The sequence below is a fragment of the Drosophila simulans genome, chromosome 3L (genome assembly GCF_016746395.2).
Source record: "Drosophila simulans strain w501 chromosome 3L, Prin_Dsim_3.1, whole genome shotgun sequence".
Classification (NCBI taxonomy): Eukaryota; Metazoa; Arthropoda; class Insecta; order Diptera; family Drosophilidae; genus Drosophila; species Drosophila simulans.
In genome coordinates, this window is record NC_052522.2 from 4,008,911 (window position 1) to 4,036,303 (window position 27,393).

Below are 27,393 nucleotides of genomic sequence, written 5' to 3' on the forward strand. Positions count from 1 at the left end.
TTGCTAACGTTTTTAACCGATTCCCCATAATTCCACTGATATCGAGGGAAAACAAATCCGATTGAAACCTTATCGGCTCGACAAACACATTAACCGGTCAATCTTATCGGGTGATGACACCCAAACAACCCACAAAGGTGACTCAGTAGTGAAAAGTAATTGCAGCAATGAGGGCCTTGTTTCTACTCCCGGTGTTCATGCTTTTGGGCACGTTTTGCTCCCTGGAGGCGGCAAATATCCTGTGCTTGGTGAGCACGGCCAAGCACAACAATCCCAGCTGGTCGAAGCCCCTTTTCGACGCCCTCTTGGCCAATGGTCATAACCTACTGGTCATCAGTACAGCCCCCAATCCGGAGCCAAAGAAGCAAGTGGACGGTCTAGTGTACTTCCATTTGCCCAACGAATACGATGTGATGAAGAGGCACTTCCTCCATGAGGAACCGCGCGAGTACAAGAATATGGTGACCCTCAATCAACTGCTGGTGTGGTACGAGGTCCTCTTGGGCAGCTGCCGTGCTCTCCTCAACTCGGATACCATGAGCAGCAAGATGCCAGAGCTGCGCGCCGAACTGTGCATGGAATATGATCTGATCATTACGGATGTCACCCAAGGCATTGAGTGCTTCATGGATTTGGTGTCCGGCTGGCGTTCCAAGCCAGTTCTTGGCTTGAGTGCTGGTAAGCTCACCCCAGACCTTATGTCCCTACTCCGAGCGGAAAACACCATAAATGCGGCCCGGATTCCGCACTATATTAGCCCAGTTCCCAAGAATATGGGCTTCTGGAACAGACTTCACAACCACATCATGTACTATGCAGAGCCACTGTGAGTTCAGAAATCATCTACTACTATTCCCAATGATCATACTGTCCCAATCACTAGGATTCACTTAGTGGTCACTCGTCCTGTTCTTAGTCAACTAATGAAGGCGGAAAAAGGTTTCCCCAATCTGCAAATAGTGCTCCTAAATACCCATCCAACCTTGGATTATGTTCAGAACCTTCCGCCCGGAGTCATCGAAGTGGGTGGTCTCCACATCAAGAAGCAGACCAGTCCTCTGCCCGCGTATATACAAGAATTCACGGATAAGTTCGTCGACGGCATCGTGTACATCAATATGCCCTATATTGAGTATATGAATGGCCAGGGATTGAAGGCTATGTATACGATGATTCATGACAATCCCAGTGTTGCCTTTATATGGAATGTGGAGCAACTAGAGCAGTTGCCGGCCAAGAAACCCAATCTGTTGACGCTCCATGTGAATCAATCACTACAGCAAGACATCTTGGGTAGGTTTTGTATTTTTCACGTCTTAAGAAGAATTAGAAACATACTTTTGTTTATGACAATCAGCTATGCGGGACGTCAAGGGGTTCCTGAATCATGGAGATAGCTTCAGTCTTCAGGAGGCGATTCACTATGGAGTGCCCGTCGTCGTGCTTCCCCTTAAACTAGAGGAATTTAATGTGAGTTTGTTTGGTATTTTAATTATCTTAAATCACATTACATTTAACTTTATCCTGCAGAACGCCCAACGTGTAATGGAACGCAACTTGGGAGTGATGCTTAAGGCCAAGGAATTCAACCAAACCTCCCTGTCGGATGCCCTCACGCGAATCCTGGATGAGGAACGTTTCACAAGTGCCCTCTACCAGGCCCAGTTGAAGTTCCGGACCCGTCCACAATCCGCCCTGGAATTGGCTGTATGGCATGTGGAACAACTTATCGCCGAACCACGACTATTTAAACATTTCGCACAAACTGAGGCGTTAGCCCAAAATTTCTGCGTGGCCAATTCCCTAGATGTCCTGACCGTGCCTCTCATTGTTCTCCTGGCTGCGGTGGTATCTTTGGCCAACTTGGTCTACGTCTTACACACTGGAGGATCCAAAGGTCAACGTTCTTTCGAAAAAACAGTACCCAAAAAACCTAAGAAGTCAAAGAAGAGCTCCAAGTCGGATAAGGTACCAATGAATGTAACACTCAAACTAGAAACCACCGAATTAATCGAAGATCTAAATGATGAGATTCTCGAGGGTGAGGAGCAACTGCTCAAAGGGGAAGAAAAGCCCCTCGAGGTGAAGAAAGAAGACTAAATGTTTGCTCATGTACCAAAAAAGACTGCGAATAAATAATTGTAACGATCTCCGCAACATCAATTCATTAATTTGGCAAAGCCCATTTCAGGTATTTTGACCTACATCTTAATATAATATGGCAAAATTTCATATTTGGAGAAAACTCAATTAAAATGCAAATCAAACATGAGGTATAGCTATATGCTTGGGGTCTATTCCCCTCTTTGTTTAAACTTTTTAGCTAGATCAATAAAAACGTACAGCCGAAAAGTATACCTTTCTTTTTAAGAATATACTATTCCCATTTTGGCTCTCTTAATTCAAAGAGCGAAAATATCTCAAATAAATCCCCTCAGGTAGGTAGATTCACCACAGGTAGGCACAACTTCGATCCCAGAGTGCGTTTAATGCCTTTTTCCAAAATGCTGAGCCGGCAATAAAACCCTCAGACCCACGTAGACTCCAGTGCATTTCGAGAATTTGCCGCGAAAAGACCAGAGATTCGACGAAAAATGCTGACCAAACTGTTAAAGATTAGCTGCACCTCGAGGCAGTGCACCTTTGCCAAGCCGTATCAGGCGATTCCAGGACCACGAGGGCCCTTTGGAATGGGTAACCTATACAACTACCTGCCCGGAATCGGATCCTATTCCTGGCTAAGGTTGCACCAAGCCGGACAGGATAAGTATGAGAAATATGGCGCAATTGTGAGGGAAACTATAATTCCTGGGCAGGATATCGTCTGGTTGTACGATCCCAAGGACATAGCTTCGCTGCTCAACGAGCGGGACTGTCCGCAGAGAAGAAGTCACCTGGCACTGGCCCAATATCGCAAAAGTCGACCGGATGTCTATAAAACCACCGGCTTGCTGCCCACCAATGGTCCGGAATGGTGGCGTATACGTGCCCAGGTGCAAAAGGAGCTGAGTGCTCCAAAGAGTGTGCGCAACTTCGTTCGCCAAGTGGATGGAGTCACCAAGGAGTTCATTCGATTTCTACAAGAGTCTCGCGATGGTGGTGCCATTGATATGCTGCCCAAGCTCACCAGATTGAATTTGGAATGTGAGTAGATCTGAATTGGAAATGGTGAATGTGGCAATTTTCGGTAGATTTCATTTTCTTGAATTTCATGAAGTTCTTAGTTATCTTGCTTGGATATATTAGTTTAATTGCAAAGAAAACATAAATTTGTAGTCAAATGATCACTTTCTTTTCAGTAACCTGTCTGCTTACCTTTGGAGCCCGTCTGCAGTCTTTTACTGCCCAAGAACAAGCTCCCAAATCCCGATCCACCCGCTTGATGGATGCGGCAGAGACCACCAATAGCTGCATCCTGCCCACAGATCAGGGCCTCCAGCTGTGGCGATTCCTGGACACACCTAGCTTTCGAAAACTAAGCCAGGCCCAATCATATATGGAGGGTGTGGCCCTGGAGTTAGTGGAGGAGAATGTTAGGAATGGTTCAGTGGGATCTTCACTGATCTCGGCTTATGTAAAAAATCCCGAGCTTGATCGCAGTGACGTGGTGGGCACTGCAGCAGATTTACTCTTGGCTGGCATCGATACCACCTCGTATGCCTCGGCATTTCTGCTCTATCACATAGCTCGAAATCCAGAGGTGCAGCAAAAACTGCACGAGGAGGCCAAGAGAGTGCTTCCGAGTGCCAAGGACGAGCTATCCATGGATGCCCTACGAACTGATATCACCTATACGAGGGCTGTCCTCAAGGAATCGCTTCGCTTGAATCCCATTGCCGTGGGCGTGGGCAGGATTCTTAATCAGGATGCGATCTTCAGTGGCTACTTTGTGCCAAAGGGGGTCAGTGTATAGACAAATATTTTATAATTATACATCTAAATGGTATAATCCCTTGCCAGACCACCGTGGTGACCCAAAACATGGTAGCCTGCCGGCTGGAGCAGCACTTTCAGGATCCGCTGCGCTTCCAACCAGATCGATGGCTCCAGCACCGTAGTGCCCTCAATCCCTATCTGGTCCTTCCCTTCGGTCACGGAATGCGGGCCTGCATTGCCCGCCGTTTGGCCGAGCAGAATATGCACATTTTGCTTCTCAGGGTGAGCTAACGGAAACAGATCAGCACTTTGCGGTCTCCAAAATAATGTCCAATTGTTTATTCCATGGAATCGATTTGCATTTTCAGCTGCTGCGTGAATACGAATTGGTTTGGAGCGGATCCGATGATGAGATGGGTGTGAAGACCCTGTTGATAAATAAACCCGATGCTCCAGTGCTGATCGATCTGCGATTGCGTAAGCAGTAGGTTATTAGGCATGAGTAGCCAGAGCACTAAGACTGAGATACCAGACTTGCGTCACGTTTAAATAATTCGTTTATTAATTATTTTAAATTAGCTCATAATTATAATTAGTGTAAATTATATATAACTAGACTTGCATTTAATGTGATTGAAAGGCTGTGGGTGTTTTGGTCTAAGTACTAAAGAGAACGACAAAAAGGCATTCGCCGAAAATTCATCCAAAGGGGTATACTAGATAGGGTTGCCAAATACTCGAACAACGGGCATGTGGGTTGTCATTCCACAGAAGATTGCTTATTTTGTTAACCAGATATTTTCTTCGAGTATTTTGTGCTTTCTTTTTGTATACATGGTTCCGGCATGACAACCCAGTTTTGGGGCTTTAGTGTGTAATTATGCTTGACTAAATATTCCAGTACAATGTTTAGTTAAATATATACTCGTAATGCAGTTCGTTTCTATATATGGCTCTATAAAAGTGGTCCGACCAATCCCCATCATTCCCTCCTACTCCCTTCCTGCCTTAAGCTCGACTCGAGTGAAAACCGCACATGTACAAACTATATAGACTACTACCTGTTTCGCTCTTGTCCAAGATCAAGTCAAAAATATATGTGTGTGAGGCTATATACTGCTATATACTGATACTCGTACGATACTAGTCTGATCTAACCTATAAGGACTTTGGTTGTTTGCCGCACTACACGCTAGGATGATTGGTGAAAAAATACATTCAGATATACACATACTGTCTTTCTACTATGTTCGAAAAATAATTGTATCTAGGACCTGTTATGTGTTTTCAGTTTCTCAGAGTTCTTTCGATTTCAAATCGTCAATCCAGGCGAGTTAAGAAATAATGATGTGTGATTTCTGTGACACTATCTATGTTTCCTGATAAATAATAATGCATTTTTTTTTTTTTGATTTGAAATCGAAGAGAACTTTGAGTAGAAAACAAAACACTCCTTAATCCTTCTGATCTGTGAGAAGACTTTTCCAGGAAGCGATTCAAGTCTTCTGCTCTGTGGCTATCGTTGAATATGTGTTCGATGAAGGATGAGATATGGGTGTGGATTCATGTTCTGCTGCATTCGATTAGTTTATAGCTCCAGCAGCAGAACCTCCTCATGCTAGAGGATGTTAAGCAGGGAGGAGTCCATCATCCGATCGTCGTACAAGCTCAGTGTCTTGCTGGCCCTGGCTTTCCGTACGGATGGTGGCACATCTCCCGGGGTCTTGACCCGCTCGCTGGGGTCCCTCAACCGCTCGCTGCTCCCCCGTCCGCTGAATACCTCACGGAATACCTCCAGACTGTGCTGACGACGCATTTGCTGCTCCGTCGGCGGACCCTGACCCGTGGTGGCCATCAGGGAGTTGGTGCGCAGGTGACCTGGTCTTCGCTTCGACGCCGGACGGGTGAGGGTCTGCAGTTCACTACCATGACTCTGGATGGAGTTATTGTTGGTGCTCCCGTTGATGTGCTTGATCAGGCTGCTGGACAGCGAGCGGGGTACAATGTGAGCCGGAGTTCCCGTCCGTTGCTCTGCACTCCTCAGCGGAACCGGCGGAGGTTTATCGAGGCGAGGACTAAGATCCAGGTTGTTCGGTCGTCGTAGAGCCGTCACCAGATTGGACTTCTCCTCGCCCAACTGCAACTGGCGACACAGCTCCTCGGCGTGCTCCTTGCGGAAAAGTTTCTTGTGGATCAGGGCTCTTACTCCATGCCATCCCCGGAGTTTTTGATCCGTGTTCTGCTGCTTGGGAAATCCCTGACCCAAGCTGGAATTGCCATTTCCACCTGTGCTGACAATCGTGTTCTTTTGCTGCTGGTGATGATGGCTGGCTATCAGCTCCTCCACACTCACATCATGCTCCAAGCAAGACAGTGAGTTCTCCTGAGGCTGTGTCTGGAAACTGTGCTTCTTGCTCCGCTCCACAAGAACCGGCGGAGTTCGCATTGTCAGAGGTGCCAGATTGCGCTCCTGGCAGGGATTCCTGCCCTGATACGGTTGCAATTGCTGTTGCGGGTAGCTCAGATGATTCTTCTCCCGTTCCAAGGCAGCTAGAGGTATCTGCTGATTGGGAGGTGGCTGTATAAGTCCCGTGGTGTCGGAGCTCATCTGGTGATGGACTGCAGCCGCCGTTGTCGTTGTGGCTATGATATTTATTCCCTGCAAAATAATTCATATATACAGTAACTATTGGAGTACACGCGAGTAATGATCTCACCTGTTCCGCATTTGGGCTGGCCACCAGATTGTTGGTATTCAGCAGTGGACTGGAAGGTTGAGCCTGTGCTCGTGGCCTTAATGTCGACATCTCCTGCATGCGCTCCTCGGCACACAGGGAGGTCAGCCTAGCATCCGCATCATGATCCCAACAGTCCTCGCAAGTATCCCGCACCACTTTGGCCGCTGCTCCTCCACCCCAACCTGTGGGAAATAAGGGACGCGCCTTGTGCCGCACCACCAACGCCTGCATTTGATCAAAGCTGGGATGGGAGCCCACCTCCTGCTCATAGGGAGCTTTATAGGGAGGTGTTGCTTGACCAGGGGCATAGAAATCCGAGCAGCGGGTAGCCACTTCCCACAGCACCAGGCCCAGGGCATAAACATCCATTTGCTTCAGCGAGGTTTCGCAGTCCCGCAGATTTACAGCTCCTTCCAGTAATTCCGGGGCCATGTAGCGAAGGGTGCCCACCTCATTGATGCTCTTCGTTTCCGCCATGGCCACCTCGCCCTTGTACTCGTACTTGGAGCCAAACACCTTGAGGGCGAAACCGAAATCGGCAATGCAACAGCTAAGATCAGCTTGGACCAACACATTCCTTGTGTTGATATCCCGATGAGCCACACAGGGCTTATGCTGATCCCCCAGTCGGAGTTCCGTGTGCAGGTGCGAGATTCCACGCGTGATGGACCGCAGCATTCCACAGCATTCGCTGAAGGTCAGGGTATTGGCTATCAACCAATCCTGGAGGCATCCGAGGGGAGCCAGAGATAGTACCAGCTGATACTCCATTCGACCGTCCATGGTGCAGCGTTCATCGTAGCCTTCAAAATGGAATAAAGTTTGTGTTGAGAATATATCTTAAGAAATTACCCAGGAACACTTACCGAAATAGCTCAACAGCGCAGGACACTCCATCAAAGGCAAGGCGTAGATGTTCCTCTCGTTCACATAGTACTGATGATGCTCTTCGGGATATATCTTTACCGCCACCTCCTGATCGTGGAGCAATCCCTTCATCACAGTTCCATACTTGCCGCTGCCCAGCATGCCGATCAAATTCATGTTGTCCACATTCCTGAGATTGGAACTGTAGCCAGGGCCCGATGGCGCCAGAGGAGACTCCTCGGGTTCCGGCTTCTCCTTGGCCGTGCGGCAGTATTGAACAGCCAGGAAGATGCCGATGGTGAGGGCTGTGAGTCCACCGGCAAGGCCCAGCATTGTACTGGCCAAAAAGGACTGGTGCTGTTTTTCTGTCGCCCGATTTGTGATCGAAGTCCGTCCCTCATTGGAGCCCAGTTCCAGAGGTGCTGGTTCGACCACGGCATACTGGGCATTGCACAATCCTCCCGAGCAGCAACAGTAGTACAAAGAACTGGTCTTCGAGGTGGGAGCCGAGCTGGTGCACTCCGACTGGCTGCAAATGGAAGTGCGATCCGTGTTGTCCTTCCAGCAACCTGGGTAAATTTAGTTATGACACAAAATTAAACAAAAAATCCCGTTCATGAACTCACCCTGCTTAACAACCCGCGCTCCATTGGCCGTCTGGTTCCAGATGGTGAAACAGAAAGTGTAGCCATCTGGGCAGGTGCGTCTATGTGGCTCGCTCGGAATCGGAGTGGACTCCACCTGCTGCTCCTGCAGCTCGCCACTAGAGTCCTGATCGCCATCATCATCGTGAAATGAGTTGTCATCCTCCTGGTAGCTCATACAGCTATACTGGCGATTGGGAACAGGTGCTAATCAAAAAAATATAAAAATTCCATTCATAAATATTCCATAGATAAGAAGACTTTGGAGTACTCACTTGCTCTGCCCAGCGAGATCAGGGCCAACAAAACATAGATAGCCCAATTCATGTCTGGAATCCTTTACAAAACCACCTTCAGTATGATTTACTCTGGATGCGTGTGACTGTCGGGTTCCTCGGCAATGTTACGGCATTTTGACCAACCAAAAGGAGCTAAAAGTTTATAAGTTTATAAATATTCTGTTCTGTATTTTCTGAATAAAAAGCATGTACACAGGAATTATCAATAGTCGGGCCACACTCGCACCCTTTCCAACCTCTGCTCCCCTCCACAAAAATCTCACATTCGGTTGGCGTATCAATCGACGATGACAATTCGCGGGCTCTGCGACTATATCAAGTCAACCGCCGATGATAATGGCCAGACCCAAATACTCGCACAGCTCCACAATCGAACACTACCGATCGCCAAGCGTCTCCATCAAAGTCTGTCTAGGCTGCGGGGACTGGGGGGATCAAATGGGGGAACCACAAGCACCCACCCACTCCAAGTCTCGAGGGAACGGTTGCACTTTGGAACCGATTTGGAACCAGGCGCCGCCAGAATGGGAATCATTTCAGTTGAGGCTCGATTGCAGCAGTGTGGAGCATCTAGATGGAACTGCGGGAAATATGTAAACTTGTGTACCCCTAACATTAATTTTATAGTATCTGCATGAACCACCACCACCTTCAATTTATCCCCCTTATCATCCATTAACTTGTACACCAACGAAAGGTACATATATGTACATATAAGCACGCATTCTTGAAAACACTCCACCCCACACTCGTTTCCCCCTGAATGCTGATTAGAAATTTTGCCGGCATTAATTATGTGGCTGGTTAAAGTTATTACGCTCCAATTATAGGATACGTTAGTGTGTCTTATACATATACCTATGTATGTACAAACTTGCAAATAATAATTTGTTTATACCTAGCTGGTAACAAATTTGCATCGGCGGCATTTGGGTTAATTGTGGGTGACGAGGCATGAAATTTAAACCAAGATAAGCATTTTATCAGACAGTTCAGGATAGACTTATCATGCGATTACGGCTATGGTTTATGGCATTTTCAATTCAAGAAATTCATACAGAAGAATCAAGAATGAAAGCAAAAGCGCGTATTATGCTGATTTCAAGCGCTCTATTAGGAATTTGTGTTTATAATTACAAATAAATCTAGCATTAAATTAATACTAGATTATTCCACCATGGAAGGTGACAACTCTGGTAGGGGTTGTTGAACTGTCTGCTTGTCTGAAACAGCTGACCAACAGCTGATACAATTATTCAGCAAGTTTTGCCGAAACGTGTTCGATTTTGTGGGATTGCCAGTCTTATTATCCAGCACGCTGTGAGTTACTTGTCAAATAGATATAGAATATAAAACTAACTATTTCATTCCACACTTGATTGTCATGAGTGGAGAACTTGTGTTCGTGTACTTTATTTTCTGGATTGCAGTGAATTTTATCGGCTTCGTTATTGTGCTAAACTATTTTGCAACTCTTCGGAAAGATGAATAAGATGGTATGTTGATGGTTAATTGTGTCCTGAGTGCATTCATATTCCATTTACCCCTTTTCATGCAGAACCCAAATCGTAGCAATAAGGATTCGGGCGCCACTGAGGTTTCCAACGCGAAGAAGGGTTTGCAAATGGATTCCGATTCATCAGAGCAGCCGAAAGATTACTATGATGGTTCAGATGAGAACGAGGACACATCACAAAACGAGGAGTCTGACTTATCATCGGGTTCCTCACAGGATTCGACAACTCAAAGCAGCGAGGACTCTGACTCATCATCAGGTTCTTCACAGGACTCTCCAGCTCCAGAAATACCAATACCAGAAGCCTTATTGAAGGTGGATCCAAATGATCAGCAGTCGGTTGTCAATGCAGTTGGGCTTTTGGTTAACAGGATCAACTCCCAACTGGATGCTATCCAGTCGAAAGTCTGCCCGAAATCACCACTTGATTTTGTCGGCCTCGTCCGCCAGAAGAAGCTTTGGAAGTTGCGTCAACGCGATAAAGCCCAGATGGATAAGTCCTCCGAATAGAATAATTTGCTCTTTTTTCATTTTCGTACAATATTTCTTGTATCATGATTTTAATAATGTTCAATTTATAGAGCAATTATAATTTCGAAGGGACGCTATTTCTGGCCTTTTTTTCTCCCATTTCGCTTCTGGGTTTCCTCTCCTTTCTCCACTTTCAGCAAATGCGCACATGAAGAGAACTCGAGAAGCCAGAGAGCGGTGTCTCTGGCGCGCCAAAACAGGTTCAACTGGCGCTGTCCCAAGTGCTCCGTGGAGTGGGCCGGAGGAGACCCCGCGGGCGAGGAGGCGGAACCCGCCGGCTGCTCTCGCACGATAGCCGACGGCGCCAGTTAATTGCAAATACTGCTCGATACCCTACACTTGTCAGGGTGTACCCAACCGGCCCTAAAACTATCGTGCACCAATAAATTTTCCTAATGCCTTCGTATTGAATCAGTTTTTAACACTATGTTTGTAACACTATGTTAGTTAATAGTTCATTTTATTACAGGGTATAAAACTGTCTTCAGGCTCACTTCCCCTTCGCTGTTAGTGTGTTTTGGGCCCCACCGTTTTGTTGTTCTTTGGGGCCTGATTAACTTTTTGCGTGCTGCGTGTGCATTTGTCCATGTCCCCATCCTCAGCCCCATCCGTGCCATTCGGGATACATCTTCGTGCTGCAGATGCATTTGGCAAAACTGCCGACAGTCGGTGTAAAAAACGATGTGGAAAATCAATGCAAAAACAAAAAAGTGCATGCAGTCGGAGGACAGTCGGAGGACAGTAAGAACAACAATGGCGAAGGGAATGTGAATGGGCATGGATTCGGAGGTCTCTTGTTGACTTCATTGCACACAGCAAACAAATGGGTTGTATGTTATTTTATAATTTATCCAAAATACGAATAATTTCAATAATTCCTACTATGTGTACTGTGAGCAGACAGAGTGTTTTCTGCCAGGGTGGGTGGCACACCCCAACCCGCCGTCTGCCCTTCGCTAGCCTGCGTATTTGTGTGTGTGTACTTGCGCAGAGTGGAGTAAAAAATTGATTTTTCCAAGACATTTTCCAGCATTGTTTGCGGAAAACACTTGCACTATTCTGCACTAATTTCAACGCCAATTTGCGAGCAGCACTTACACTTAATTCAGGGCGCTACTGAAGCACTGCACTTGCACTTTAAGTTGTATTACTTATTTATTTATTTATTTTTTTAAATAAACCGAAAGAAGTTGCACACTCGTCGGAAAATTTATTATTGGGGCACCGGCGCCAGTCGCGTCTGCTCTGCGCTGCACGGCAGCTTTTTTTTATTTCTACGCTTTTTAGAGGCTTTTTTATGGCACTTTAAACAAGTTTGCCCGATAGGCGGGCCGTTCTGCCTTTCTGCCGTTTTGCCGTTTGACTTTTCACAGCGCGCCCACCTTCGCCCGCCGACTTTCGAGGAATGAATGCGGTGCGCTGCTCCGCTCAGCTATGCTCCCATTCGCGCTCTCCGCTCTTCTCTGCAGCCAAAGAAGAAGCGGCGTGCGCGTATTTACGAAGCTGCGTGGAATGGCAGAGGCTCCGATTGGAGCGAGAGTCGAGCAAACGAAAGAGAGCAAGGCATGGCGAGAGAGCGAAAGAGTTGAGCACTTGTTGAGCTTATTACTGTGCACTATAGGCTGAATGGTACCTTTTTGTGGCCAAAATTAATAACCTCAAAACGGAGAGAAATATTTAGTTTCTGTGCACCGTGAAAAAATATTACGTATACGCTACAATGGTCATTTATCCCAAAAAGTATGCTTTTGAACGAAAAGCGGAAGCTTTCCGATGATGTAATGATGAATCCAGGAGGACTGATAGAAGTTTAAAAGAATTTATTTCATTTACTTATGTTAATAAGTGGTCCTACTGCGGAACGGGGTGGGCAGGCAGCACCTGACCCACACACTCCCCGAATCCGATTCGCAGTCCGTGCTTTTCGCAGTGGCCACGGATGATGACCTCGTCAAAGTCCTGGAGGAATTTTCTGGTCTTGCCACCCGGAAGCTCCAAAGTTTTGGTGCCCTTCCAGCAGAGCTCTAAAAGTGATCCGTACGAGTCTGGAGTTTCACCGGAGATCGTTCCGGAGGCCATCAGATCACCTGGACGCAGATTGCAACCGGTGACTGTGTGATGAGCTATTTGCTGCAGTGGAGTCCAGTAAAGGTGCTTGAAATTCGACTTTGAGATAAGCGCTTCGTTTTGATCGGCAGCTGAAAAGGGGAAATTCGTGAATTAACGTAAAAAGTCTTCAACAGGGAAACTTACGTTTCAAAGACACCTCGAGGTTGATATCAAAGTTGAAGGGAATGTTCTGGCGCAGATAGGGAAGCACCTCCGGTTCCTGCGGAAAGTTGTCCAAGAGGAAGGGTTTCAGAGCAGCTGTGGGCACTACCCAAGGGGAGATGGTGGTTCCCAGATTCTTTGCGGTGAACGGTCCCAGTGGCACATACTCCCACTTCTGAATATCCCTGGCACTCCAGTCGTTCATCAGCGTGAAACCAAACACGTTCTTCCAGGCATCATCCACGCGGATGGGTTCACCCAGCTGATTGCCCTTACCGCCGATAAAGAATGCCATCTCTAGTTCGAAATCCAAAAGTTTGCAGGCTCCAAAGACGGGCTTCTCTGCCCCATCGGGAAACGTTTGACCAAGAGGACGACGGATGGGAGTACCGGAAACCACCACAGAACTTGCACGACCATGATAACCCACCGGCAGATGGCGCCAGTTGGGCATCAGAGCATTGTCAGGACCACGGAACATAATGCCCACATTGGTGGCATGGTGGATGGATGAGTAAAAGTCCGTATAGTCACCAATCTGTGCTGGCAGGTGCAGCTTGATCTCAGACTGAGGCACAATGGATCTGATATAAAGTTATAAATAAATTATTAACTATGAATAGTAGATTACTATAGTAAATCCGACTTACACCGCCTTCAAGTCCACATTGTGGTCCAGTTCTGAACCCTTCGTCAAAAGCTTTTGAGTCTGGCTCCTTACCACATCCCAAGCTTCGAAGTCCAATCCCATAAGCTCATTCAAAGTTTCGGCCTGCAGACTTTTCTGAACTTGGAAAGGATACAACTGCGAGACAGCTTTCAGGTCCAGGACATGTTCTCCAATGGCCACACAAATACGGTGAACTTTCTACGGACGGTAAGATGAAAATCACCATTTACGATATAAACATACGATATATGATATGAGGCCTTATCAGAACCTGGTTGCTGGGCTATTAAAGATTGGATTAGCATATTGTTTTCGTAAACAAACTAGTTTGTCTTGGATGATGTATGCAAATGCTATGCCCCAAAGCGGTTTCTGTTCTAAAGTTGATTTCTAGAACATGTGGAACGATCCAAAGTCACATGAAAACTGCTTCAACTGAAGAAAAACTTGAAAATATTACACGGGAAACAGGCTGAGTTAAAGGAACACTTGCTTTGCCTTTTACCACTTAAGTTATCTTTTACAACAGCAAGACCAATGTTTTAAAATCTCATAATACTATTAGATTTACTTTCAGTATGATATCACTCACATTGTTTTCGGTTGAGAAAACAGCGTAGGGTAGATTTTCCAGCGGAAAATCGCTGTTCGCTGGCACTGGCACAAAACTCTGGGACATTTTAAAAGCACTCAAAGTGGAAAACTTGGGCAGGTTGGTGCGAATCAATAAAGTGAAGCAGAGAAGCGGAAAAAACGTGCGCGGTGCCAGAGTGAGCTAGATAACAACTGAGGGATTTTCTATTCACGATCCGCCTTTTATAGGTGCTCAGACCACAAGATCTTTCGACTCTCTTAGCAAAACCAAGCCCCCAAAGGTAAAGAGAACCTTTAAGATAACGAAGAGAAACTTAAGTTGCGCTTTGGTTACTTTTATTTATTTTACCCATATATTCATATATATAATATATTCATTTGCATTTATATAGATGTTGGAATAATTCTTGTTTGGCATTGATTTGGATCTGCAAATACATATACATACATTAATTTATACATACATAAGATGAGCGTGGTGCTGGATAAACTTAGATAACACGCTTTAAAGTACTATAATTGTTGAATTTACTTTTTATGCCATTATTTTGTTACTTTTGCGGAATTGACAAACGAGTTTTGTGCACAGATAGAATGTAATATGTCTGATTGTGTTCTTTTCGTACAGGGACATTCCATTTCAACCTTTCTGAAACAACTAACTGATTAAAACTTAACTAAAATCTGAATTTTCCAACATTCGTAATTGAGCTTAATTGACTCCGGGCAATACATACATAAATACTTGTCAGCCATTTTGTGGAAACTAAACTCCAACTAATTCGATTATACGTATTCACGTCTCTATATATAGCACAGTTCGATACATGGACTAAATGGGATCTGCGGCACAGATACCCTCTCTTTGGTTTGACTATACAATTAACAAGCACAGGTCTCTTTCGATCTCGTTTTTATAAAGGTACGCATGGCCATAGATATGATATATTTCAAAAAACATTCTCTATTTGCAAACAAAGTGAAATCAACGAAGTGAACTAAGGTCCTCAACTGCTCTTCATCTCCTCCTGATATGTTAAGATAGCGTTCCAACAGTTTCTATATCGTATATATCATTATATCATCATAGTACTTTAGTGTGGGGCTGGGACTGTCATTCGATTTGGTGGTGCGTGTGTGGAGCGGTGGCTTCTATGCTCTGAATTCTATCGTTATTTTTCGATATACATATAGATATTCAAATATTACTTGTGGATTCTCCTCGCCGTCCATCGATTTAGATATAGTTGCCAACGAACGTAAAAGTGAAACGCCTCTATTATACATAGTACTTTTTTTTCCAACTCCGGGACGAACGGATAACGACGCTTAACGAATAACGGTCAACGGATAACAGAATGAGAAATCGTAAAGGAACATCTAGCAACACGTTATAGATACAAACAAATGTACATTCAACATTGAACTCTGATGACTACCGGGATACCCATCATCCCCGGCTCTCGGATCTCTGGGCTCTTCAGCCGGTCTCCTGATATGCTTTTACCTAAATGATACTTCTTGGTTGTGTGAGATCTACCATTACCAATCGAAGCCGAACCGAACCGATATGAGCCGAGCCAAGCCAGACTGAAACCCCTTACAAGTCGTCGCCCAGGCGATGGATCTCGTCCAGCATAAAGTCCACATCCGCCTCGTTGACCGCCGCCGACGAGATGATCGAGCGGAAGAAGTTGGGCCGGCGATCGTCGGGCTGGTAGCCCACCATCAGCGTTCCCTTCTGCATCATGCGGCCCTTGATGATGGGGCAGATCTGCAAGGATAATTGGAAAGCGTTTAGCACTATACACTATCCTTAACTTATGCTTAGATCTTAATGCATCCACGATCTTACCTTGCCCAGCTCCACCTCCTTCTTGGCATCGTGTGGCACTCCTCTCAGTCGCTTGGGCACGTACCAGAAGGAGACGTTGACGCACTCCGGCTCGAGGATCAGATGGAAGCGGTCGGACTGCTCGCGAATGCGCTTCAGCTGGTACTGGACCAGCTCCATGAGCCGGTCCTGCTGCTGCTCGAAGCCCTCGGTGCCCTTGGCCCGCCACTGGAGCCACAGCTTGAAGATGTCGTTGTGCCGGCCGCACTGGATCACCTTGTCGCCGGTGTCGTAGCTAATGTCGTACTGCTTGTCGGTCATGAAGAGATACTCCGCCGACATCTGGTTGCAGCTGATGAGCAGGCCCTGCGTGGAAGATGTAGATGTATGAACATATCGATTTGGGATGAAATCGCTCACTACGCAGCAGACGTAGCTCCGCTGTCCATAAGTCAAGTTGAAATTTTAATTAAAATTCCGCCTGCCAAAAGACGCAACTGTGACCGATGGTAACATATTGCACGGGATGTAAAAAAAGCCAGGGTGGTGACTTGGCGCATTTGGTTCGTCAAAGATTTCATTACGCATTGTGTGTGCGACTACCCTTGGCCATTTCGCTCCTGGTTTGGCAGGACGAACGGAACGAAACAACAAGGAATTGTTCGGAGTACAATTGGAATTCTTTACACAAACATTGTTCGATGTGCATCCAGAAGAATTTTGGGTGAACCGTCGAGGGGAATGGGCCGGTTGGAAAAGGAATTTAAAGCATGGGGTTGAGCTAGGGGTATGTATGCCTCCAATTTGTATCGCTTGGTTTGAGTTTCGGCGCGGGGATTGGTGGTGGAATGACTCCACCGACAGGCTGGCCTTTAATTTTAATTTGCAACTCAAAGAGCAATTATTCGTTTATTACTTTGCAAACAATGATTTCAGTGATTTTGAGCAATAAAATACGAAATATGTGAGGTCACAGCTGTAAAGGATATACAATTTCGTTTGATGGGCCTGCAGAACAAATTGTACGTTGCATACTTTTGTAACATGGACTTAAGCCACAAATCCCAAATCGAAATTCCACAAGCTTTAGATGTATCGATGCTACAACTTTCTAAGCCTTGAAATCTTGCCCAACTTTATTTAAATTTAAAATAATAATTAAAGCACCTAGCATAGATGATTTAATAAATTCTTATCTCTGGAATGGTATACTTACATCCTCCTTGAAGTGGATCGTGGAGCACTGGAGCAGAGCTCCCATGAGCTTGTGGGGATTCCAGGTGACCGAATCGGCACTGCAAGAGTTAAATGGACATTCAATTACGAATTACAAACAATTAACACTAAGCTGCCGCACTGCGGTACAATTCCCACTCCAAAGGACACCAATTCCACCCCCTGCTGTTCGACAAGAGTTCCAAAAAAAATCTGAGGGGGGGTGGGGTGGATGCGGAAGGTCCTGGCAAGTGCCATAAATTGTGGCAATTTCAGGCCGCAGCACTTTAATTGAATTCAAAAGAGCGAGGACAACCCCCTGCGGCACTGGAGGGTTGACATTGACAGCTAAACATCCCTGTGGGAGCTATTTACAGTTATGTGGGCGCTGAGAGTGCGCCTGTGTGTGGGATGGGCTTGTAAGTGTGAGTGAGTGAGTGGGTGTCTATAAACATGATCCTTATGGAGTGCCTGGAAGTATGCTTCACTTTTTCAAGCAGTATGCTGCTATGGGAAAAAGGGTATATGGTTTGGTTTAACAGTTTAGCATACAACTATAATATTAGTCATAAACATATAAACAAAATATTTTAAATATTTTGTACCATTTGAAAACAAAAACAGTTTGAAACTCTGGTTTAATGTAGATTGACTGTTTGATGACTTGATAACTTAGAGCAGTATCATTTAGTCGAAACACTTTTCACGTCTAATGCTTATTTGATTGAGCGGCGGCATGTGAAGCTAAACTTTTAAGAAGAGATTTTCGATTGTTTTAAGTTTGTTCGCAAATTGAAACTCAGCGGATTTAAGAGCCTCCTTCATCGAAGGACCATTAATCAGTTGCGTAAGCCGCCGAAGGCCACAAATTGTCAGCTGCATGGGCATTTTAATGATTAATTCGCGCTGAGAGCCATTCAATTAAGGACCTCGATTTGCATGCCACAACAATTCGGGCCTTAGGATCCATTCAAACTAATTGAAGGCGTTCGCCTGGGTGATGGATGGACGGAAGGAAGTGGGAATGGGAACGGGAGTGGAGGTTAAGTCCTCCTCCGCCGATGGCAATCAATTTGAAAGTGTTTTGCGGAGTCGGCTGCTTGACCGCAAGCTGTCGATTCCACGACAGCTGCACTTGCCGGATTTGCCTAAGCTTCCCGAAATGCTGAGTAGAATTAAAGATGTTATATGGATGGCCAAAGTAAATGGATTCGGGTTGGAAACGGAGGTCGCGCTGGAGGTGGAGTAAAGTGCATTTCAGGTTGCGACTTTAAAATTAAAAATTCCTAGCCCCGGGGATGAATCCCTATTCCTGACTTGCCCGCCCATTCATTGTTTGGCGTAATTGTTGTGTAAGTAATGCCCATGGCCATACAAAACACCCCCCTGGGCTAGATGGATTGGTTGGGAAAGGGGGAAGGGGAAATCCACTTTGTTCATTTGTTTGTTCGGGCCAAAATGCACTCGGCTTGTGAATTGTAATCCCTGTAAGCTCTGAACACCTGATGGAGGCACTAAATGACAAATTGAGATTTTTCCCACATGTTCAGCTCGGCGCCGCCGACCTTCAAAAGGGGGCGGCAAAGTCGAGCGATGCGGGCCATTTGGGAGCATTTAGATTTAAATTTACCCAAACCGGGGAAGAGATTTCAATTTTTGTTTTGACTGGCCCTGAAGATGAGGGCGCCCAAGGCACAAAGTTCATGTCAAGAACGATGATGAATGGGCACAGCAATTGCTTGGGACAAAAGATAAGGTTTTCCAAGGGGTTTTTAAAGCACTTCTGAGCAACTCACAGGAACTTGAAGGAGTAAAAGATGGCTTCATTTAGCTACCACGACTTAATTTCTACAACTCCGTAAATAATATTTTAGTTATATGTATTCCTAAAAACTTTCTTACTCACCGCTCAACACCAGTAAATCTGGGATGACGATGCTTACGCGACATCAACAATCCACCGCCCCAAGCAGCCTAGAAAAAATTACAAAAAATTTGTCATTAATATTATAATATACCATCCTTGCAACTTTTAAGTATCTATTGTTTTTTCTACTCAATTAGATTGTTTTGTACTTACATCGATGTGCATCCAGCAGTTGTACTTCTGGCAGATATCCGCAATCGTGTTGATATCATCGAAGGCTCCCAGGACAGTGGTGCCGGCAGTGGCGTTCACGAAGAATGGAATGTCGCCCTTGGCCTTGCGCTCCAGGATCAGGCGCTCCAGCTCCGAGGTGATCATCTTGCCGTGCTCATCGGAGGGCACCACAATGCAGTGATCGGTGCCCAGTCCACAAACGGCAGCGCATGATTTGATCGAGTAATGGCACTGATCCGAGGTGAACATCACCAGTGTGCCGGGCAATCCCACCGAGCCGTGCTCCTTGTAGTTCGGGAACATCTTGTGACGAGCTGCCAGGAAGGCATACAGATTGGAGATGGAACCTCCGGGGGCCAAAATGGAATCGCCACCCGACCAGCCAATGATCTCACGCATCTTGGTCAGCACCACGTTCTCCATGAGGATGAAAACTGGCGCAATCTCGTAGGTGAACATGTTGGTGTTCGCAGTGGCCGTTAGCCATTCTCCTGCCATGGAGATCAGGTCCAGACCGTTGGACAGCTGATTGAAGAAGTGGGGATGTCCTGGAAATGTTAAAAGAAAATATATATCATTAAATATTTCTTAAGACCGCCTTCTAATATAGAATTCCACACTTTAATTAATATTTCCAGTGGTAATACTTTGACAGTTTGTGTGTGCCTGCCTAATGTAGCTGAAAATGCTTTCCATTTAGCCACGGCTGTCTGGCTGTCTCTCCAAGTCCTTGGGACTTTTCTCGCTTCTCCGGAGAACCGAGTGATTCTAAGCTGACAGCAGATGTGCCTGGCAGCTGTGCCTCTCCTTCACCCATCAGCCCATCGCCCATCAGCCACCCAATGTTTTTCGTTTTTTGTTTTATTAAAAATATATTCGAGGCCAGTGGCAAGTGAAACAAAGGCCGAGCCAAAACACGGCTGACTGGGCCCGAAAGGAAGAAGACTGTGTATAGGAATAGACTGCCGGAAGTGCATATGTTCAAGGGCAGACGGTACAAGGTCCTGGTGAATCAATAGCGAATAGTCTGCTCAAAATCCGTGGCCCCGGCTCAACAAGTTTGGCCCTGTAATCCTTAGACCCCGCATCCTGTGAGCTCTATAAATTGCTCATTTATTGTAGCTAATTGCGACTTGCCGAGCTTCGATTTTGGGGTGAAATATGTGCAGAGTGGGGCAAAACTCCCACGAAGAATCACAAAATGCTTTCAGTCACCATCAGGAAGCTGTCCAACTGCCGGATTTTACCCCGCTCCTCTATATTCGTGTTTGAACCCTTCGGCGTCTGTCAGTTCACATCTTGAGTGCCATAAGTCGTGTGATTAAAATCCCATTGCCCACAAGGCTAAATCCACCCACAGAAATAAAATACATGCACTTGGAAAAAATATATGTCCACTAAGTAATGATTAAAAAATAATTTAAAACCAAAGGACACTTAAAGTGAAATGTTTAACTAACATAAAAACTATCATATTCCAATTCCGTATAAGCCACTTAAACAATCTAAAGAAGAAAGCTTAATAATATTTTCCAGTTTACTGATTTCACAACTTATCCGCTTTTTCTTTTATTAATTTCCCCATGTGCAAACTGACAGAGCGTTGGCATCCAAACATTTCAATTTGCGCATGTGGCCAGGATATGCTCGTTGGAAGGACTCGAGTCCTCGAATCGAGCGGATTCACCCTCGCCCCGGCAGCCAGCCATTCATTCGCATCAAAGGATCAGGAATGCAGCGAGTCAGAAAATAACAACGGATTTTGATTAAAGCTCCCCTCGTTTTTATGGAGTCCTCGCCGAAGGAAGAGAAGTCCTTTCCTTCGTATCAGGTTGCCCGTTTGACAGGGCGCGCATTATGTGAGATTAAGGATCATAAATGGGACTCTTATCGGGTCTGCAGGGAGAAGAGCTGGATCAGAGCAAAATAATTGACAGTGCTATCTGCTGAGGAGAAACAATAATTGGCTGCTTTAAAATAGTTTATCTGTTTTTCTGGCACTAAAATTAGCTACTATTTTAAATAGCAATTCCAATTCCCCTTTATTCGAAACTTATGACATTAAAACTTTATTTTAACAATAGCGCCACTTCCCAAGCGTAATGAGCAAGAAACTTATCCCAACTTAGGCCACAACTTGAACATATTCCATGGGACTACGCATCCTAATTACATTTCTGTTTCTTTCCCAAAAGTTTCGCATCATGCAATCTGAGCTTATTCAGTTGCAGCCTTGATTGCGTAGAGTTTTAATTCAATTTTTAGCGAGCCAAATGGGAGCAGACGGCTAAACAGCAGCAGCCTCATTTCCTGCGAGGAAAATCGGGGAAGCAACGCCTGCTTCCGAGACAAGGCCGCAGTTTCCGGGGGTTGGGGGCGGTGCTTCCACATGGGGTGGAGTGGGTGGCTCTGGGCTGGTGTGGGTTGGCTAGAGTAAATACGCTTATTATCGATACTCCAAACACAATTGCGGTCACGTGCGAGGACTGCACAAACATCGCAGGACAAAGACAGCGCCGCTCGCCTGGGGAGCGACTGCCTCTCGCATTAATTTTCAATGAAATCAAATCAGCAAGGACATTCAAAACAAGCTGGCGCGAAATATGAGACAAGCAATCGACTTGGGGATACCATAGAATTTCAAAGTTATATTGGGAACTCAATTGATACCAATGCAGTCCCTTCATTAGTTACATACATATGTATTTAACTATATTTTTTTAAATTTTATTGTAAAACTGGCAGGTAGATAGATTTATCAGATCACAAGTCAAAACCTCATCTTACATGTATGAATACTAGTGAGTATTGAACTAAATCCTACCTAATATCCCCTTTTTCATCCACTAGTGGGTATGAAAAGTTAAAAGTGAAACGTGCGAATGACTTTTGGCTGCTAAAGCCGCGCCCACAAAGAACCCTTTTGCCCGATTTATGATTGATGGCCGAGTGGATCTGAATCGCGGGGATTACTACAGACTACGTATGCCGGGGGCGAGTGTTTTTGAAAGGTGTAAACAAGCCGGGGTGCTGCTCAATGGGCCATAAAATGGCATTGTCTGCTGGATGCTGTCTGCTTCCTGCGAGCCAGGACGAGTATCTGCCCGAGTGCCATCAATATGCTAATGTGCTTATCTAGAAGGCTGCACACTTTGTGCCCTAATGCGACCGCAAGGTCCAGAGGCACGCGCTCGTCCTGCGCTCGTCCTTAAAAAGTGAACCATATTCCAGGGACAAAGAGCATATGCTAAGCAGGGACAAATTTGATTAATCCCCAACTGAGCAAACTTCACGAGGTGATGATAAGCAAGTCAGCAAGCTTTGATCACCTTCGAATATATTCATCACACCTCTGGGGAAGTCAGGGATTTAAATGTAGTTCAGGCTTAGGGGATGTATTTGTAGATTTCTTGGTATATTGGTAAGAAATAGTATCTATATCTATTGAGATCCTTGACTTACCCGTCTTGACTTGGTACTTCAGTGTGGTGGCACAGTCCTCGATGAGCTGCTGCAGTGGCAAGGCGCGATCGGGCACATCCAGATCGAGCAGCCGCTTCATGTCCTCGGGATGGTGGAAGTCCAGGACCTTCTCGTTCCGGTCGTTGGTGGCCTTCACGAAGTCCAGCAGCACATCGATTACCTTCAGCAGGAACTCCCGTGTCTCCGGTCCAGCGGTCACTGTGGTGGGCATGAGATCTAAATAGGAAAAACAACAGGCGAATGAAAAGAGGGTGCGTAAAAAACCGAATGAGATTTTCTTATCGGTAAATATGAAAAGCGTGCCCCGCCGCTGACAGAAAAAATGGTCTTCCTCTCTTATCGTGATATATGGCTATTATTATTACAATGATTTGTGGGCTGGCGCAGTCGTAAAAAGAGATGACTGGCTTCAAAGTAAGTCAAGTCGAATGTCCTTTGGGGCAAGATGAGATTTCAATTATTTTTTTGACTATTTCTATCCATTCACTGAGAAAATTTGGAACAATCATAAGATTGTATATTAATTAATAATATTAATTTCTTTACCATTTTAAATATATTTCTATTCGCCTTGAAGTACCATTTTCCTCCCATAACGTTAATATTCACTTTGTGTAAAATATATTTGATAAAATTAAGAACTTGTATAAAGATAGCATTTATTCATATACATTAAGAGTGTAATTTTCATGTCTTTCAACTACAATTTTATTTAATTTTACTGCCCGGAATAGCGAAACCCTGGGATTAAAACGCGGTACATCAGCGAAGCTTATTCGAAAACTAGCAGGATTTGGGCAGCACACCCTTGTGGGTTGTACATATCCTTGGTCTCAGTGTCCTTGCCTTCGTCCTTCTGCGGTGGCTGCAATTAATTACTGGGGCTTTCGCTTAAGCATCGGCAGTGGCCACTAAGCCAGCGAGCAAATGGGAGCAGCTCCATTAGAAGCCAGCTGGAAATCAATTGCAAACTTAACGTTGCGCATGATTACCATTTTCGTTGGGGAGGTGGTGCGACAAATTGTAGCAGTTTGAAAAATTCCTCGACTTTACGGCCAAGAAGTTAAATAAAATTTAATGTGCTCGACTGCTTCGTTGGGTGCTCAGTGTCAAAGGCAGACGTTGGCCCAGCCGAGAGTCCTGCGAGTCCTTGGAAGGCATTACGAGCAGCCGCCACACACGAGCGTCCTGGAATCGAGCGTGAGCAATATCCTGTGACTAAACGGTTTATGTTTGTTGGCCTTTCAATCTGAGGCACGCGTCCGCCGCCTCGGGGAGAGTCCTGCCACCTTTCTGGTCCTCGTGCCACATACATATATATGTATGTGTACATCGAATGGTGGTAGTTTGTTTGACTTTCTGTTCTGTTCTGTCTGTTTGTTGCGTGTTTGCCGAGCAGAAATCTGTTACAGGGCAACAGTCGCCAGTTTCACGCTTCACAAGAGGCAGCAAACGCACACGAAACACACAAGGAACTTCCAGTGCGGGGCCATTTATCAAGGACACGAGTGTCCTGGACAGCCCACCGCTTGTCCATGTCCTTAAACAGCAGACTCCTGTGCGCCAGTTGCCCAGCTTGCCCATTTTCTGTTCCCTGTTCCTGGCAGTGTCAGTTTAACACTCGTTTATTATTTGCCCAGCCAAAAGCGATGCGATTCGAGTGCAGTTATGCGTAGGACCAATGTTTGCCAGGATTATTACCAAGGCGAAGTAATCGCTCCCCCTGATACATGATCGCAAAATATGTTTCTTGTGCCGGAATGTGACAGGTGGGAGTTGCACAATTCGAAAATAAATTCTTGCTCTCGGCTCTAAGTCCTTGTTTTCTTGCAATTTATGGTTATGACAAGGAGCTGCCCGATGGAATATTAATTACTTATTGACAAAAGACTGCAGATACAATGTATACCAAAAAGGGAAAAATGCTATTAAAAATAAATACGTTTCGTTGACTTTTTCAATACTTTTACCTCCTTAATTTTTACCTCCAAATCAGCAAAGTATTACTATCTGACTGACAAGGAACTTAACTGTAGGGTCCTTGTTCCATTCCTTGCTGAGTTGTATAACCAAAGGACTTTTTTAAGTGTTTTGAAATCTTATCAAATTGACATTTTTAAAACAAAAAGATCAATGATACAAGTTTTCCTTATTTTTCATATCAATGTCATGTTAATTGTGTAAAGGGTACCTTTGAGCCTATGTATTTAATGGAGATGATAGAAATACAGGAAACCATTAGCTTTAAAATCGCGATACAAAATTATTTTTCGGTAGACTATATCTATTTATATATCTATTTTCTTATATTTTTTATGCAACATTATGTTATGTTAAAGCTCATTGAAATAGATACTCACCATATGCCGTCAGTTTGCCCGTCCTCTCGGACAATTTATACCCGTTGGGATTCAGCGACATTTTCTCCTCTGAAAAGATACAGAGTGAAAAACGGGATGCAATTATTAGGGGGGAATCGCAAAGTGCGGACACAGCAAGATAAGGAAAAATGGAGCTCGGCCAAAATGAAGTGAGTCAATGTTATGCAATCGACCGAAGGCCGAGGGTCCTCGGGGCAGGTGTTACATAAGTCCTTGCACTTCGAAAACCCCCATTTTCCAACAACCCACACACGCAAGTTGCATAACCAAGACAAGCAAACAAACAAACGGTGCGAAAATGCAATGGGCGTGTAAATAAACAGAGTGGAAAATGGAAAATGGAATGGGGAGTTTGGAGAACGAGGAGGGGCTGTTGGTACAAGGACAACTGAAGGGCAAGCTCCAAGTGGGAGGTAAATATCTGGTATATGCCCCTCCTTTTCACTTTTGGCGCCATCTGCTATTGCGCAGTGAGTGTTAAGCCAATTTCCTGCGACGGAACGAACACATATAGTATATATATATACATAAGCTTGATTTACATGGGGATACAGACAGCGCGACAGCTGCAATTAATGGCGAAAACCTTGGACAGTGCGAAACTTATGCAACAAAATCGTCTGGGAGTCTTACCGATAATCCTGCGGATATCGTCGATATACTGCTTTAGGTAATTCACTTTGACTGTCTGCGGGGGCGACGAATCACCGACGAGGCTTTCGAAAAGATATAGCTAGAGGAATGTGCGAGTACGAAATGTATCGAAATGTATCTCTAAGATGGAGCTGCGACTTACTACTTGTGGTCTAAACCAACGACAACTTACAGAGTTCCTTTTTCCTAGCAACAAAACACTGAAAATCACTCGCGAAACGGAGGAGCAACAACGGACTGGGAATTACTGCTGGATTTGAAATGTATATATTTTCACAGGTTACTTTCGGGCGACTTTCACTTTCGGTTGGGAAACTTAGGGAACTGAGCAGCCTACACTCGCTGACGATCTGCGGAGCTATGAGCAGCAGCATCCGCCTGAGTTGCCTACGAAGCTTTTCGCATCCAAAAAATGGCTGCCCATGTACCACTACACGCATACCTATGTATATACTACTCCTCAATCTCTTGCATAACCTTCAGCGACAACGACAACAACAGTGGGGCCGAGGAAAATGCGGGAAATTCTCCGGGTGACGTCATTGATTTTTCGGAAACCATCTTTGTTAAGGCCATTTTGCGTGGGCGGAGCTTCGGCCATGCGCGCCCCAAAGTATCCAACAGATACACATGAAATATGTGCGCACGCCTGGTGAAAATGCCAAAGAAATAATAAAACGGGATAAAGGGAAAGGAAAACATAGATTGCGATGGGGCGACCAAATGAAAAGCTAATTAACAAACTAATTTTGCCACTGTTTCTGACATTTACAATGACCCACAACTTTTTATGAGAGTTTCCTGTCGAATGGAAAAAAATAACCCTATAATTACTTTCGTTTCCCGCACATATGTGCGCTTAGATGTAGGAGACAAAGCATATAGATTCCTGGTATATAGAACAAAAACGAAATTTGGGTCAAAGCTAGGCCGCCCGCCCACTTGGGCTATGCAAAAAAGATATGTATCTCCAAGTGAAATTGCATCATTTCCAATAGAACGCGTTCCGTAGCATACTTTTGAGGGCCAGCGAACAACTATGGCCATGTTATGCAACTTGGGTAAGGACCCCAGGAGCAGCAGGACCAAAAGGACGTCCATCAAACTGGAGAAGCTTAAACAACGAGAACACTAGGAATACTTGCCGCAAAAGAGTTCCACCCACACCACTCCCATTCTTATCTGACACACGGAGCAGCTGGCGGAGGATGTTACCACACACTTGGCACTTGGCACTTGGTCCTGCTGCTGCTCCAGCTCCTGCTCCTGGGGCAGGATCCACTGCGTCAGCGTATTTTCGTTGCGAGGGCTCTGGCACTTGAAAAGTGTCTTTCGATGTAACTGATTGCAACTTAAGAAGGCCATTACAGTGGCAATAACTCCCTTGCAAGTCCCTGTGATCCATCTTTTTATTGAATGTCTATCCTGCAATATTGGCAAAATGAAGTCGACACTTGTTCAACATGACTTTCAAAACATTCTCAAAAGGCGTAGTGCATTACTTTGTAGCATTAGCTGGGAGTTTTCATACAAGAAATCCAACGACAGTTGCAGAAAGTCTATAAGGCCATAATTGCACAAGGAAATCGTTACTTTTGATGAGGCAACAACTGTGTGAAAGGGCTTTCTTCAGAGTTTTTTAATTGCTTAATTGCTTCCTTCAGTAAAAACATTTTAAGACTTTAAATCAAGTGACAAATATGGCGCCTACTTGATATG

The 27,393-nt window shown here is 45.2% G+C and overlaps 6 protein-coding genes across 8 annotated transcripts; 3 read left to right on the forward strand and 3 right to left on the reverse strand.

The window, feature by feature from the left end:
• The first annotated feature begins 3 nt into the window (after positions 1-3).
• Positions 4-2,352, forward strand: LOC6736711 (UDP-glucosyltransferase 2). The gene is made up of 4 exons (XM_002083531.4): positions 4-826; positions 884-1,293; positions 1,358-1,470; positions 1,531-2,352. Exons 1-4 carry the CDS (start codon positions 168-170, stop codon positions 2,098-2,100), a joined length of 1,752 nt encoding a protein of 583 aa, XP_002083567.2. The 5' UTR covers positions 4-167; the 3' UTR covers positions 2,101-2,352.
• Positions 2,353-2,522: 170 nt separating this feature from the next.
• LOC6736712 (cytochrome P450 302a1, mitochondrial) lies at positions 2,523-4,811 on the forward strand. Its single transcript, XM_002083532.3, has 4 exons — positions 2,523-3,144; positions 3,300-3,901; positions 3,961-4,158; positions 4,245-4,811. The coding sequence occupies exons 1-4, from the start codon at positions 2,595-2,597 to the stop codon at positions 4,362-4,364; spliced, it is 1,470 nt and encodes a 489-aa protein (XP_002083568.1). The 5' UTR covers positions 2,523-2,594; the 3' UTR covers positions 4,365-4,811.
• LOC6736713 (bone morphogenetic protein receptor type-2) lies at positions 4,416-11,893 on the reverse strand. Its single transcript, XM_016170258.3, has 6 exons — positions 11,570-11,893; positions 8,401-8,556; positions 8,108-8,332; positions 7,481-8,050; positions 6,594-7,417; positions 4,416-6,535 (listed from the first exon to the last, which is right to left on the reverse strand). Exons 2-6 carry the CDS (start codon positions 8,450-8,452, stop codon positions 5,495-5,497), a joined length of 2,712 nt encoding a protein of 903 aa, XP_016030324.1. The 5' UTR covers positions 8,453-8,556; positions 11,570-11,893; the 3' UTR covers positions 4,416-5,494.
• LOC6736714 lies at positions 9,629-10,548 on the forward strand. 2 transcript variants are annotated; one of them, XM_016170821.2, is made up of 3 exons: positions 9,629-9,744; positions 9,814-9,920; positions 9,983-10,548. In XM_016170821.2, exons 2-3 carry the CDS (start codon positions 9,909-9,911, stop codon positions 10,448-10,450), a joined length of 480 nt encoding a protein of 159 aa, XP_016030325.1. In that variant the 5' UTR covers positions 9,629-9,744; positions 9,814-9,908; the 3' UTR covers positions 10,451-10,548. The 2 variants fall into 2 exon arrangements, with proteins under 2 accessions (XP_016030325.1, XP_002083570.2); XM_002083534.3 differs by lacking the exon at positions 9,629-9,744 and having other exon boundaries at positions 9,763-9,920.
• A 383-nt stretch (positions 11,894-12,276) lies between the features above and the next one.
• On the reverse strand, positions 12,277-14,214 carry LOC6736715 (fumarylacetoacetase). Its single transcript, XM_002083535.4, has 4 exons — positions 14,005-14,214; positions 13,393-13,610; positions 12,725-13,326; positions 12,277-12,669 (listed from the first exon to the last, which is right to left on the reverse strand). The coding sequence occupies exons 1-4, from the start codon at positions 14,089-14,091 to the stop codon at positions 12,323-12,325; spliced, it is 1,254 nt and encodes a 417-aa protein (XP_002083571.1). The 5' UTR covers positions 14,092-14,214; the 3' UTR covers positions 12,277-12,322.
• A 106-nt stretch (positions 14,215-14,320) lies between these two features.
• On the reverse strand, positions 14,321-26,046 carry LOC6736716 (glutamate decarboxylase). Of its 2 annotated transcripts, XM_016170255.3 has the most exons (9): positions 25,847-26,046; positions 25,654-25,753; positions 25,000-25,068; positions 22,619-22,855; positions 19,136-19,704; positions 18,962-19,029; positions 17,057-17,135; positions 15,862-16,206; positions 14,321-15,780 (listed from the first exon to the last, which is right to left on the reverse strand). In XM_016170255.3, exons 3-9 carry the CDS (start codon positions 25,058-25,060, stop codon positions 15,607-15,609), a joined length of 1,533 nt encoding a protein of 510 aa, XP_016030326.1. In that variant the 5' UTR covers positions 25,061-25,068; positions 25,654-25,753; positions 25,847-26,046; the 3' UTR covers positions 14,321-15,606. The 2 variants fall into 2 exon arrangements, with proteins under 2 accessions (XP_016030326.1, XP_016030327.1); XM_016170256.3 differs by lacking the exon at positions 25,654-25,753.
• Positions 26,047-27,393: the final 1,347 nt, after the last annotated feature.

Bases quoted from the DNA above. Each gene is read 5' to 3' on its own strand.
- LOC6736711 (XM_002083531.4), top strand. From the start codon at position 168: ATGAGGGCCTTGTTTCTACTCCCGGTGTTCATGCTTTTGGGCACGTTT. The intron at 827-883 runs GTGAGTTCAGAA...CCCAATCACTAG, and splicing joins ATGTACTATGCAGAGCCACT to GATTCACTTAGTGGTCACTC. The intron at 1,471-1,530 runs GTGAGTTTGTTT...TTTATCCTGCAG, and splicing joins TTAAACTAGAGGAATTTAAT to AACGCCCAACGTGTAATGGA.
- LOC6736712 (XM_002083532.3), top strand. From the start codon at position 2,595: ATGCTGACCAAACTGTTAAAGATTAGCTGCACCTCGAGGCAGTGCACC. The intron at 3,145-3,299 runs GTGAGTAGATCT...CTTTCTTTTCAG, and splicing joins CACCAGATTGAATTTGGAAT to TAACCTGTCTGCTTACCTTT. The intron at 4,159-4,244 runs GTGAGCTAACGG...TTGCATTTTCAG, and splicing joins TGCACATTTTGCTTCTCAGG to CTGCTGCGTGAATACGAATT.
- LOC6736713 (XM_016170258.3), bottom strand. From the start codon at position 8,452: ATGAATTGGGCTATCTATGTTTTGTTGGCCCTGATCTCGCTGGGCAGA. The intron at 8,333-8,400 runs GTGAGTACTCCA...TTTTTTGATTAG, and splicing joins GATCTCGCTGGGCAGAGCAA to CACCTGTTCCCAATCGCCAG. The intron at 6,536-6,593 runs GTGAGATCATTA...ATTATTTTGCAG, and splicing joins CCAGCCCAAATGCGGAACAG to GGAATAAATATCATAGCCAC.
- LOC6736715 (XM_002083535.4), bottom strand. From the start codon at position 14,091: ATGTCCCAGAGTTTTGTGCCAGTGCCAGCGAACAGCGATTTTCCGCTG. The intron at 13,611-14,004 runs GTGAGTGATATC...TACCGTCCGTAG, and splicing joins TTTTCTCAACCGAAAACAAT to AAAGTTCACCGTATTTGTGT. The intron at 13,327-13,392 runs GTAAGTCGGATT...ACTTTATATCAG, and splicing joins AATGTGGACTTGAAGGCGGT to ATCCATTGTGCCTCAGTCTG.
- LOC6736716 (XM_016170256.3), bottom strand. From the start codon at position 25,060: ATGTCGCTGAATCCCAACGGGTATAAATTGTCCGAGAGGACGGGCAAA. The intron at 19,705-22,618 runs GTAAGTCAAGGA...TAACATTTCCAG, and splicing joins GAAGTACCAAGTCAAGACGG to GACATCCCCACTTCTTCAAT. The intron at 15,781-15,861 runs GTAAGATCGTGG...TTATCCTTGCAG, and splicing joins AGGAGGTGGAGCTGGGCAAG to ATCTGCCCCATCATCAAGGG.